The 14,228-nt window shown below is 36.3% G+C and overlaps 1 protein-coding gene across 2 annotated transcripts in view; it reads right to left on the bottom strand.

The window, feature by feature from the left end:
- The window catches only part of prdm5 (PR domain containing 5), a 143,628-nt gene that overhangs the window by 66,781 nt on the left and 62,619 nt on the right, over positions 1–14,228 (bottom strand). For both annotated transcript variants that reach the window (XR_009817025.2, XM_072915061.1), the window contains exon 12: positions 9,180–9,340. Coding sequence is in view for 1 of the 2 variants with exons in the window: in XM_072915061.1 (XP_072771162.1) it covers positions 9,180–9,340 (161 nt within the window). In the remaining variant the exon portion in view is untranslated. The remainder of the gene's footprint in view (positions 1–9,179; positions 9,341–14,228) is intronic.

Here is a 14,228-nt window from a genome sequence, read left to right as displayed (position 1 = left end):
CAACTTCACACGGAATGACTGTAAAATATGTGGTACTATGTTATTACTATTATGGCATGTATTTGATAGTATATTATTACTATTATAGCATGTTCTAACCAGTGGAAAGCAAGCCTGTAATTAGCACTGACAGAAGAGCTCACCTACAAAGTACACAAGTCATATACTTCTACTTCTGTCCACATACTTTGTTACTCATGTGTGACTTTTACAGTAATACACAATATTGTTTTTAATGTAGTAGTGAATACATTTGTCATTTTCAAGGCATGTGAAAAAAAGGATATTCTCAATGATGGGTTGTTTTGTGTAGAATTTTGAGGGGGAAATGTGTGTATTTGAATTTGTAATAGCTGTGATCATATTTAATGTACAACATGTATGTAAGATGAAAAGTGTTTACATGTTTCTGTTTGCACCTTTTTGGACGACATGTATGGTATACACTGCTTGATTTGTTCAAAGCCCAGCAAGAGTGCTATTACTTTTGTGTCTATGTAAGACATCTATAACGTTTGTATCTACCTAAGACATCTATTAGTTGTATATCTATGTAAGACATCTATTACTTTTGTGTCTACATAAGACATCTATTAGTTTTGTGTCTATGTAAGACATCTATTAGTTTTGTGTCTATGTAAGACATATATTAGTTTTGTATCTATGTAAGACATCTATTAGTTTTGTGTCTATGTAAGACATCTATTAGTTTTGTGTCTATGTAAGACATATATTAGTTTTGTATCTATGTAAGACATCTAATAGTTTTGTGTCTATGTAAGACATCTAATAGTTTTGTATCTATGTAAGACCTCTATTACTTTTGTGTCTATGTAAGACATCTATTATTTTTGTATCTGTTAGACATCTATTAGTTTTGTATTTGTTAGACATCTATGTAAGGCGTCCATTTATTTTGTATCTATGTAAGACATCTATTATTTTTGTATCTACGTAAGACCTCTATTATTTTTGTGTCTATGTAAGACATCTGTTACTTTTGTATCTATGTAATACTTATATTAGTGTTGCATCTATGTAAGATATTTATTAGTTTCGTATCTACGTAAGACCTCAATTAGTTTTGTGTTTATGTAAGACATCTATAAATGTTGTGTTTTTGTAAGACATCTATTAGTTTTGTATCTATGTAAGACATCTATTAGTTTTGTATCTATGTAAGACATCTAACACTTTTGTGTCTATGTAAGACATCTATTACTTTTGTATCTATGTAAGACATCTATTAGTTTTGTGTCTATGTAAGACATCTATTACTTTTGTATCTATGTAAGGCATCTATTACTTTTGTATCTATGTAAGACATCTAACACTTTTGTGTCTATGTAAGACATCTATTAGTGTTGTATCTATGTAAGACATCTATTAGTTTTGTATCTATGTAAGACATCTATTACTGTTGTGTCTATGTAAGACATCTATTAGTTTTGTATCTATGTACGACATCTATTTGTGTTGTATCTATGTAAGACAATTATTAGTGTTGCATATACGTAAGACATCTATTAATTTTGTGTCTGTGAGACATCTATTAGTGTGGTATCTATGTAAGACATCTATTAGTTTTGTATCTATGTAAGACATCTATTACTGTTGTGTCTATGTAAGACATCTATTAGTGTTGTATCTATGTAAGATATCTACTAGTTTTTTATTTATGTAAGACATCTATTAGTTTCATATCTATGTAAGACCTCTGTTAGTGTTGTATCTATGTAAGACATCTAGTAGTTGTGTATATATGTAAGACATCTATTAGTGTTGTATCTATGTAAGACATCTAGTAGTTTTGTATATATGTAAGACATCTATTAGTTTTGTATCTATGTAAGACATCTATTAGTGTTGTATCTATGTAAGACATCTAGTAGTTTTGTATATATGTAAGACATCTATTAGTTTTGTATCTATGTAGACATCTATTAGTTTTGTATCTATGTAAGACATCAATTAGTTTTGTATCTATGTATGATATCTATTACTTTTGTGTCTATGTAAGACATATATTAGTTGTGTATCTATGTAAGACCTCTATTAGTTTTGTATCTATGTAAGACATCTATTAGTTTTGTATCTATGTAGACATCTATTAGTTTTGTATCTATGTAAGACATCAGTTTTGTATTTATGTATGACATCTATTACTTTTGTGTCTATGTAAGACATATATTAGTTTTGTATCCATGCAAGACATCTATTAGTTTTGTATCTATGTAAGACATCTATTACTGTTGTGTCTATGTAAGACATCTATTAGTGTTGTATCTATGTAATATATCTACTAGTTTTGTATTTATGTAAGACATTTATTAGTGTCATATCTATGTAAGACCTCTGTTAGTGTTGTATCTATGTAAGACATCTAGTAGTTGTGTATATATGTAAGACATCTATTAGTGTTGTATCTATGTAAGACATCTAGTAGTTTTGTATATATGTAAGACATCTATTAGTTTTGTATCTATGTAAGACATCTATTAGTGTTGTATCTATGTAAGACATCTACTAGTTTTGTATCTATGTAAGACATATATTAGTTGTGCATCTATGTAAGACATCTATTAGTTTTGTATCTATGTAAAACATCTATTAGTTGTGTGTCTATGTAAGACATATATTACTTTTGTATCTATGTAAGACATCTATTACTTTTGTATCTATGTAAGACATCTATTACTTTTGTATCTATGTAAGACATCTAACACTTTTGTGTCTATGTAAGACATCTATTTGTGCTGTATCTATGTAAGACATCTATTAGTGTTTTATATATGTAAGACATCTATTAATTTTGTGTCTGTGAGACATCTATTAGTGTTGCATATACGTAAGACATCTATTTGTGTTGTATCTATGTAAGACATCTATTAGTGTTGCATATACGTAAGACATCTATTAATTTTGTGTCTGTGAGACATCTATTAGTGTTGTATCTATGTAAGACATCTATTAGTTTTGTATCTATGTAAGACATCTATTACTGTTGTGTCTATGTAAGACATCTATTACTTTTGTATCTATGTACGACTTCTATTTGTGTTGTATCTATGTAAGACATCTATTAGTGTTGCATATATGTAAGACATCTATTAATTTTGTGTCTGTGAGACATCTATTAGTGTTGTGTCTATGTAAGACATCTATTAGTTTTGTATCTATGTAAGACATCTATTACTGTTGTGTCTATGTAAGACATCTATTAGTGTTGTATCTATGTAAGATATCTACTAGTTTTGTATTTATGTAAGACATCTATTAGTTTCATATCTATGTAAGACATCTATTAGTGTTGTATCTATGTAAGACATCTAGTAGTTTTGTATATATGTAAGACATCTATTAGTTTTGTATCTATGTAAGACATCTATTACTGTTGTATATATGTAAGACATCTATTAGTGTTGCATATACGTAAGACATCTATTAATTTTGTGTCTGTGAGACATCTATTAGTGTTGTATCTATGTAAGACATCTATTAGTTGTGTATCTATGTAAGACATCTATTACTGTTGTGTCTATGTAAGACATCTGTTATTTTTGTATCTATGTGATACTTATATTAGTGTTGTATCTTTGCAAGACATTTATTAGTTTCGTATCTACGTAAGACCTCAATTAGTTTTGTGTTTATGTAAGACATTTATTAGTTTTGTATCTATGTAAGACATCTATTAGTGTTGTATCTATGTAAGACATCTAGTAGTTTTGTATATATGTAAGACATATATTAGTTTTGTATCTATGTAAGACATCTATTAGTGTTGTATCTATGTAAGACATCTACTAGTTTTGTTTATATGTAAGACATCTATTAGTTTTGTATCTATGTAAGACATCTATTAGTTTTGTATCTATGTAAGACATCAATTAGTTTTGTATCTATGTATGACATCTATTACTTTTGTGTCTATGTAAGACATATATTTGTGTATCTATGTAAGACATCTATTAGTTTTGTACCTATGTAAGACATCAATTATTTTTGTGTCTATGTAAGGCATGTAATAGTGTGTCTATGTAAGACATATATTAGTTTCGTATCTATGTAAGACCTCTATTAGTTTTGTGTCTATGTAAGACATCTATTAGTGTTGTATCTATGTAAGACATCAATTATTTTTGTGTCTATGTAAGGCATGTGATAGTGTGTCTATGTAAGACATCTATTAGTTTCGTATCTATGTAAGACCTCTATTAGTTTTGTGTCTATGTAAGACATCTATTAGTGTTGTATCTATGTAAGACATCTACTAGTTTTCTATCTATGTAAGACATCTATTAGTTTCGTATCTATGTAAGACATCAATTAGTTGTGTGTCTATGTAAGATATCTATTAGTGTTGTAACTATGTAATACATCTAGAAGTTTTGTATCTATTTAAGACGTCTATTAGTTTCGTATCTATGTTAGACCTCTATTAGTTTTGTTTTTATGCAAGACATCTATTAGTTTCGTGTCTATGTAAGACATCTATTAGTTTTGTATCTATGTAAGACATCTATTAGTTTTGTATCTATGTCAGACATCTAACACTTTTGTATTTATGTAAGACATCTACTAGTTTTGTAGCTATGTAAGACATCTATTTGTGTTGTATCTATGTAAGACATCTATTAGTTTTGTGTTTATGTAAGACATCTTCTAGTTTTGTGTCTATGTAAGACATCTATTAGTGTTGTAGCTATGTAAGACATCTAGTAGTTTTGTGTTTATGTAAGACATCTTCTAGTTTTGTGTCTAAGTAAGACATCTATTAGTGTTGTAGCTATGTAAGACATCTAGTAGTTTTGTATCTATTTAAGACATCTATTAGTTTCATATCTATGTTAGACCTCTTTTGGTTTTGTTTTTATGTAAGACATCTATTACTTTTGTGTCTATGTAAGACATATATTAGTTGTGTATCTATGTAAGACATCTATTAGTTTTGTATCTATGTAAGACATCAATTAGTTGTGTATCTATGTAAGACATCGACATCAATTAGTTGTGTATCTATGTAAGACATCAATTAGTTTTGTGTCTATGTAAGGCATCTATTAGTGTGTCTATGTAAGACCTCTATTAGTTTTGTGTTTATGTAAGACATAATTAGTTTTGCGTCTATGTAAGACATCTAACACTTTTGTATCTATGTAAGACATCTAACACTTTTGTATCTATGTAAGACATATATTACTTTTGTGTCTATGTAAGACATGTATTACTTTTGTGTCTATGTAAGACATCTATTACTTTTGTGTCTATGTAAGACATCTATTAGTGTTGTGTCTATGTAAGACATGTATTACATTTGTGTCTATGTAAGACATGTATTACTTTTGTGTCTATATAAGACATCTATTAGTGTTGTGTCTATGTAAGACATCTATTAGTGTTGTATCTATGTAAGACATCTACTAGTTTTGTATCTATGTAAGACATATATTAGTGTTGTAGCTATGTAAGACATCTAGTAGTTTTGTGTTTATGTAAGACATCAATTAGTTTTGTGTCTATGTAAGACATCTATTAGTGTTGTAGCTATGTAAGACATCTAGTAGTTTTGTGTTTATGTAAGACATCAATTAGTTTTGTGTCTATGTAAGACATATGTTAGTGTTGTAGCTATGTAAGACATCTAGTAGTTTTGTATCTATTTAAGACATCTATTAGTTTCGTATATATGTTAGACCTCTAATCGTTCTGTTTTTATGTAAGACATCAATTAGTTTTGTGTCTATGTAAGACATCAATTATTTTCATGTCTATGTAAGACATAAATTAGTTTCGTGTCTATGTAAGACATCTATTAGTTGTGTATCTATGTAAGACATCTATTAGTTGTGTATCTATGTAAGGCATCTATTAGTTTTGTATCTATGTAAGACCTCTATTAGTTGTGTATCTATGTCAGACATCTAACACTTTTGTATCTATGTAAGACATCTAACACTTTTGTATCTATGTAAGACATATATTACTTTTGTGTCTATGTAAGACATGTATTACTTTTGTGTCTATGTAAGACATCTATTACTTTTGTGTCTATGTAAGACATCTATTAGTGTTGTGTCTATGTAAGACATCTATTAGTGTTGTATCTATGTAAGACATCTACTAGTTTTGTATCTATGTAAGACATATATTAGTGTTGTAGCTATGTAAGACATCTAGTAGTTTTGTGTTTATGTAAGACATCAATTAGTTTTGTGTCTATGTAAGACATCTATTAGTGTTGTAGCTATGTAAGACATCTAGTAGTTTTGTGTTTATGTAAGACATCAATTAGTTTTGTGTCTATGTAAGACATATGTTAGTGTTGTAGCTATGTAAGACATCTATTAGTTGTGTATCTATGTAAGGCATCTATTAGTGTTGTGTCTATGTAAGACATCTATTAGTGTTGTATCTATGTAAGACATCTACTAGTTTTGTATCTATGTAAGACATATATTAGTGTTGTAGCTATGTAAGACATCTACTAGTTTTGTATCTATGTAAGACATATATTAGTGTTGTAGCTATGTAAGACATCTAGTAGTTTTGTGTTTATGTAAGACATCAATTAGTTTTGTGTCTATGTAAGACATCTATTAGTGTTGTAGCTATGTAAGACATCTAGTAGTTTTGTTTTTATGTAAGACATCAATTAGTTTTGTGTCTATGTAAGACATCAATTATTTTCATGTCTATGTAAGACATAAATTAGTTTCGTGTCTATGTAAGACATCTATTAGTTGTGTATCTATGTAAGACATCTATTAGTTGTGTATCTATGTAAGGCATCTATTAGTTTTGTATCTATGTAAGACCTCTATTAGTTGTGTATCTATGTCAGACATCTAACACTTTTGTGTCCATGTAAGTCATCTACTACTTTTGTGTCTATGTAAGACATCTATTACTTTGATGTCTATGTAAGACATCTATTAGTTTTGTGTCTATGTAAGACATCTATTAGTTTTGTGTCTATGTAAGACATCTATGTAATGTTAGCATGTAGCTCACATAGCTATGCTACTGTTGCTAATGTGTGTGTGCCACTCCCTCATGTGATACATGACATCTATTATTACATTGGACAAGTACACAGTTACAGTGTACATTAGAGATGCGCGGATAGGCAATTATTTCATCCGCAACCGCGTCAGAAAGTCGTCAACCATCCGCCATCCACCCGATGTAACGTTTGATCAGAACTTCACCCGCCCACCATCCGCCCGTTGTTATATATCTAATATTAATAAAAAAATTTAAAAAAAGGGTGAAAACTACGCGAATTGCACCTTGTGCAGACAAGATTTTTCGATCGGACACGGAGGAATTAGCGATGTAAAAGACCACGTTGGGACAAAAAAACACAAGTCTAATGCCGTTGCTAGCGATACAAGTGGAAAACTTTCAACGTTTTTCGTCGCCCAAACAGATTCTTTGGATGTGATAAATGCCGAAGTTTTATTTACGGAGGCAATAATTGAGCATGGACTTCCAATCGCACTGGCTGATCACATGGGACAGTTAATAATGTAATGCAACCTTTAAAAATCATTACGCGGTGATCGCGATCCCAAAAATAAACTTTTCTTGCATGATAATGTCCAGAAAAATTCGCTTTATATTACTATAGAGTCCTTTTAACGAATGAGTTTGATGGTTTATCACAAACCTTAAATGAAAGAAGTCCTTTGTTCTCCTGCACCATGCATGCGCAATCCTGTCGGCTGTATTTCACAGCACGACATACTGTAAAAAGTGTTTATACTATTTATACTTTCAATTAACAAATTGAAGTCTTGTGAAAGGTTGACAGGATAACTGGCATTAACTGTCAAAATAATTTCAAACTATTGAAGTTAGCTTACAGAATAAACATGTCAATCAACCCATATGATTTTTGCTGTAATATTTTTGTTTTGAAAAGTCACTGTGACTGATAGAAAAGTGATGGTTTTAGCAACATTTTAACCTGTCTGAATGCTAATAGTCATTTTGCGTCGGGGGGCGAAGCCCTGAACCCTCCACCAGGACTTTGTCCTGGACCTACCGGGGCCTGCGGCCCTTGGACCCTGGCTACTAGGTTTTTCTGATTTAAAAGTTGGCAGGTATGGTGAGGTTATAAAGCTTTTGCCTGTTAAAGAAAGGAGACTGATCCAATGCACAGACATTCGCGTGCCACGCTGTCACGACCCAGACGCACACCAGTGCGCAATCATATGGGAGCCGCGCTGAGCGCACCTCCAAGCGCGTCTCGCTGCCGGCGACGGCCAGATATGGGCCCACGCTCCAGCGCCATCCATTTTCAGGGCTAGTTGATTCGGCAGGTGGGTTGTTACACACTCCTTAGCGGGTTCCAACTTCCATGGCCACCGTCCTGCTCTCTATATCAACCAGGGTGAGCCCCACCCCTTTCATGAGCGCACTACGCGCGGAGTGACCCCTGTTACGCGCCCCCGGCAACAGGGGTGGCAAGCAGGTAAGCTGCGCGGGCGGAGCGCGCGGAGTGACCCATGTTACGAGCCCCCGGCCACGGGGGTGGCGGGCAGGTAAGCTGCTTACCTGCTGCGCGTGACGCCGGCCGCGGCGAAAGCGGACGAGGCGGGGTGTCGGTGCGGTGGGCGCGGTAGTGACCCTGGACGTGCGTCGGGCCCTTCTCGCGGATCGCTTCAGCTACGGCTCCCGGTGGGGCCCTCTCGGGGGAAGGGGCCTCGGTCCAGGACCCCGGCGAGGCGTCCCTTCTCCGCTCCGTAAAAGTGTCCATCTCTTTTCTTTTTTCTTCTTCTGTTGTGGCATATGCTGCAGGTGCCTGCTCGTTTTTCGTATGTGGGTAACAACATTTAACTATGTATATATATTTCCGAATTGGTTTAACTGCCACACGCAAAAAAAAAAAAAAAAAAAAAAAATTAATCCGCCCGACCCGACCCGCGAGCGGATAAAATCTTAGTTTTTTTAATTTCATCCGCCCGATCCGCGGATAATCCGCGGACTCCGCGGTTGTGTCCGCAAACCGCGCATCTCTAGTGTACATGTCAAAAGTACACAATAGTACTTGTCGGAGACACACACTGTCAGCTCATTAGCCTTAAAGCTACACACACACACACACACACACACACACACACACACACACACACACACACACAGCAGCATGAAGTGCAACATGTCCACCTCACCTTCTTGTGGCTCTTGAGGACGGAGGGCGTGACGAAGGCCTTCTCACACAGGTCACACTTGTACTTCTTGTGGCCGTCGTGCACCACCTGGATGTGCACATTGAGCGTGTCCTTCCGCTTGAAGGTGGCGTTGCACTGGTCACACTTGAAGGTCCTCTCGCCTGCACACACACACACACACACACACACACACACACACACACTCGTGTGTCAGGTCATGGTTGTGTTGACAGGACACTTCACTGGCACACAGCACTTGTTGCCATTGTACGCAGATGATTGCATTTCCACTTCCTGTGCGTGTGTGCGTGTGTGTGTGTGTGTGTGTGTGTGTGTGTGTGTGTGTGTGTGTGTGTGTGTGTGTGTGTGCGTGCTCCATCCAGGCACATTAATAACCTCCAAAGGATGTTTCCTGGCGCCTGAATGGGGAGTTGAGGTGCTGTGGTCTGTCAGTCCACACATTAATACAGCAGCAAATAACCACCAAGGTCAACATCCAGGATGGACGCCTCACTAAATGACTAACGTTGGCTCTGCGCCAAGAAGATAAACACAATGAATGCATCCGTCAATTACCATGTCACCAAGTACCAGCCTGGAGGGAGAGAGAGTGGAGGAGAGGGTCAAGTTAAGTTTCAGTTTCGATCCCTGCCAGGTAGGCCAGTCAGGATTGTTGTACGTCTGTGCTGCGTCTCTATTTAATGTCTCGCTTAATCACAATCTTTGTTTGGGGGGGAAAAGGAGAGGGGAAAAAACAGAAAAGAAAGGGGGAAAAAAACAATCTTTGTTTTGGCGGAGATGAGAGCGCGGCCGCCAACACGCTGACAGTGCAGAGATCCTCTCCAGTGAGAAACATTACAAAGATAAATGTCCTCTGGTGAGAATATTGTGCCTTCAAAGGGGATGGCAATATGAGCCCATCAACACTGACAAACCAGCCAGAATGACAACAAAAAGACAACGTCTGACCTTAGATGCACTTTAAGTTTGCTTACAGAAATGACTCCATCTTATTTTGTTTATTTATAATAACAAAGTAATAGTAAACAACTTGTCAGGTTGTTACTGACACTTTGCTCTTGTTTTCCTGTGTTTGGTACTTTCACTTCCTGTCCAGTGCTCTTATTTATACTTTCTACTTCCTGTGTTGGGTACTTTCACTTCCTGTCCTGGTGTTATTATTTCTAGTTTCTACTTCATGTGTTTGGTACTTTCGCTTCCTGTCCAATGCTCTTATTTATACTTTCTACTTCCTGTGTTTGGTACTTTCACTTCATGTCTAGTGCTCTTATTGCTAGTTTCTACTTCCTGTGTTGGGTACTTTCACTTCCTGTCCTGGTGCTCTTATTTATACTTTCTACTTCCTGTGTTTGGTACTTTTACTTCCTGTCCCGGTGCTATTATTTCTAGTTTCTACTTCCTGTGTTGGGTACTTTCACTTCCTGTCCTGGTGCTCTTATTTCTACTTTCTACTTCCTGTTTTTGGTGTTTCACTTCCTGTCCTGGTGCTCTTATTTATACTTTCTACTTCCTGTGTTGGGTACTTTCACTTCCTGTCCTGGTGTTATTATTTCTAGTTTCTACTTCATGTGTTTGGTACTTTCGCTTCCTGTCCAATGCTCTTATTTGTAGTTTCTACTTCCTGTGTTTGGTGTTTCACTTCCTGTCCTGGTGCTCTTATTTATACTTTCTACTTCCTGTGTTTGGTACTTTTACTTCCTGTCCTGGTGCTATTATTGCTAGTTTCTACTTCCTGTGTTGGGTACTTTCACTTCCTGTCCTGGTGCTATTATTGCTAGTTTCTACTCCCTGTGTTTGGTGTTTCACTTCCTGTCCTGGTGCTCTTATTTATACGTTCTACTTCCTGTGTTTGGTACTTTCACTTCATGTCTACTGCTCTTATTGCTAGTTTCTACTTCCTGTGTTTGGTACCTTCGCTTCCTGTCCAGTGCTCTTATTTCTACTTTCTACTTCCTGTGTTGGGTACTTTCACTTCCTGTCCGGTGCTCTTTTTTCTAGTTTCTACTTCCTGTGTTGGGTACTTTCACTTCCTGTCCAGTGCTCTTATTTCTAGTTTCTACTCCCTGTGTTTGGTGTTTCACTTCCTGTCCTGGTGCTCTTATTTATACGTTCTACTTCCTGTGTTTGGTACTTTCACTTCATGTCTACTGCTCTTATTGCTAGTTTCTACTTCCTGTGTTTGGTACCTTCGCTTCCTGTCCAGTGCTCTTATTTCTACTTTCTACTTCCTGTGTTGGGTACTTTCACTTCCTGTCCGGTGCTCTTTTTTCTAGTTTCTACTTCCTGTGTTGGGTACTTTCACTTCCTGTCCAGTGCTCTTATTTCTAGTTTCTACTTCCTGTGTTTGGTGTTTCACTTCCTGTCCTGGTGCTCTTATTTCTAGTTTCTACTTCCTGTGTTTGGTGAATAACTTCCTGTCCAGTGCTCTTATTTCTACTTTCTACTTTCTGCGTTTGGTACTTTCACTTCCTGTTATTTCCACTTTCTACTTCCTGTGTTTGGAACTTTCGCTTCCTGTTATTTCCACTTTCTACTTCCTGTGTTTGGTACTTTTACTTCCTGTCCAGTGCTCTTATTATTAGATTCTACTTCCTGTGTTGGGTACTTTCACTTCCTGTCCAGTGCTCTTATTTCTACATTCTACTTCCTGTGTTTGGTACTTTCACTTTCTATCTAGTGCTCTTATTTCTAGATTCTACTTTCTGTGTTTGGTACTTTCACTTTCTATCTAGTGCTCTTATTTCTAGTTTCTACTTCCTGTGCTTGGTACATTCACTTCCTGACCAGTGCTCTTATTTCTAGTTTCTACTTCCTGTGTTCGGTACTTTTACTTCCTGTCCTGGTGCTATTAATTTTAGTTTCTACTTCCTGTGTTTGGTGTTTCACTTCCTGTCCTGGTGCTCTTATTTCTACTTTCTACTTCCTGTGTTTGGTACTTTCGCTTCCTGTCCAGTGCTCTTATTTCTAGTTCCTACTTCCTGTGTTTGGTGTTTCACTTCCTGTCCAGTGCTCTTATTGCTAGTTTCTACTTCCTGTGTTTGGTACCTTCGCTTCCTGTCCAGTGCTCTTATTTCTACTTTCTACTTCCTGTGTTGGGTACTTTCACTTCCTGTCCGGTGCTCTTTTTTCTAGTTTCTACTTCCTGTGTTGGGTACTTTCACTTCCTGTCCAGTGCTCTTATTTCTAGTTTCTACTTCCTGTGTTTGGTGTTTCACTTCCTGTCCTGGTGCTCTTATTTCTAGTTTCTACTTCCTGTGTTTGGTGAATAACTTCCTGTCCAGTGCTCTTATTTCTACTTTCTACTTTCTGCGTTTGGTACTTTCACTTCCTGTTATTTCCACTTTCTACTTCCTGTGTTTGGAACTTTCGCTTCCTGTTATTTCCACTTTCTACTTCCTGTGTTTGGTACTTTTACTTCCTGTCCAGTGCTCTTATTATTAGATTCTACTTCCTGTGTTGGGTACTTTCACTTCCTGTCCAGTGCTCTTATTTCTACATTCTACTTCCTGTGTTTGGTACTTTCACTTTCTATCTAGTGCTCTTATTTCTAGATTCTACTTTCTGTGTTTGGTACTTTCACTTTCTATCTAGTGCTCTTATTTCTAGTTTCTACTTCCTGTGCTTGGTACATTCACTTCCTGACCAATGCTCTTATTTCTAGTTTCTACTTCCTGTGTTCGGTACTTTTACTTCCTGTCCTGGTGCTATTCATTTTAGTTTCTACTTCCTGTGTTTGGTGTTTCACTTCCTGTCCTGGTGCTCTTATTTCTACTTTCTACTTCCTGTGTTTGGTACTTTCGCTTCCTGTCCAGTGCTCTTATTTCTAGTTCCTACTTCCTGTGTTTGGTGTTTCACTTCCTGTCCAGTGCTCTTATTGCTAGTTTCTACTTCCTGTGTTTGGTGTTTCACTTCCTGTCCAGTGCTCTTTTTTCTAGTTTCTACTTCCTGTGTTTGGTGTTTCACTTCCTGTCCAGTGCTCTTATTGCTAGTTTCTACTTCCTGTGTTTGGTGTTTCACTTCCTGTCTTGGTGCTCTTATTTCTAGTTCCTACTTACTGTGTTTGGTGTTTCACTTCCTGTCCAGTGCTCTTATTTCTAGTTTTCTACTTCCTGTGTTTGGTACTTTCACTTCATGTCCAGTGCTCTTATTTCTACTTTTTACTTCCTGTGTTTGGAACTTTCACTTCCTGTCCAGTGCTCTTATTTCTAGTTTCTACTTCCTGTGTTTGGTACTTTCACATCCTGTCCAGTGCTCTTATTTCTAGTTTCTACTTCCTGTGTTTGGTACTTTCACTTCCTGTCCAGTGCTCTTATTTCTAGTCTACTTTCTGTGTTTGGTACTTTCACTTCCTGTCCAGTGCTCTTATTTCTAGTCTACTTTCTGTGTTTGGTGTTTCACGTCCTGTCCTGGTGCTCTTGTTTTGTCGGTGTTTCCTGTGTGCTCTCTGTGTTTTGAAGCACCTTTACTTTCTGTTCCATGTCCTGCCAGCACACCTGAGTCTCATAAATGACTTCTATTTACTTCCACCTGGCAATTATGTTTTTTCTGAAAAGGTTGCAGGCCAACTGCCAAAATCATTGGACATCTGAGAGATGGTGGAACCTTTAGCTCACTAGTACTGTTCCTGTTTCTACTTCAAACATCAAGTGTTCCACTGGACCTGCAGTCACTTTACAACTGAAGAATGTGGGAGGACTCTTTTGACTTCTAGTTTCTTTGAAATGTTGCATGAGTAACAGACCACACAATCATCTATAAAACGGGGGGAGGTCCCTCAGGACTTCAAACCAGACCCAGGCAACTACAGTCCTGTCTCAGTTCTCAGGTGCACCTCCAGAGTGCTGGAAAAAACTGCTGGCAGGTTATCTAACTGTTTTTGTTTTTTTGCAAATGTTGCAACCGTTTACCCCAGAGTATATAACTTGGTAGATGACACATGCTAACTGTTAGCATGCTAACCTTTTTTTTGGCATATTTTGCAACTGTTTACCCCAGAGTCATATAACTTAGTAGATGACACATGCTAAC

The sequence above is a fragment of the Nerophis lumbriciformis genome, linkage group LG18, assembly GCF_033978685.3.
Source record: "Nerophis lumbriciformis linkage group LG18, RoL_Nlum_v2.1, whole genome shotgun sequence".
NCBI classification, from domain to species: Eukaryota; Metazoa; Chordata; class Actinopteri; order Syngnathiformes; family Syngnathidae; genus Nerophis; species Nerophis lumbriciformis.
Note: the sequence above shows the minus strand (reverse complement) of the source record. Positions and strands in the feature narration are given on the sequence as shown.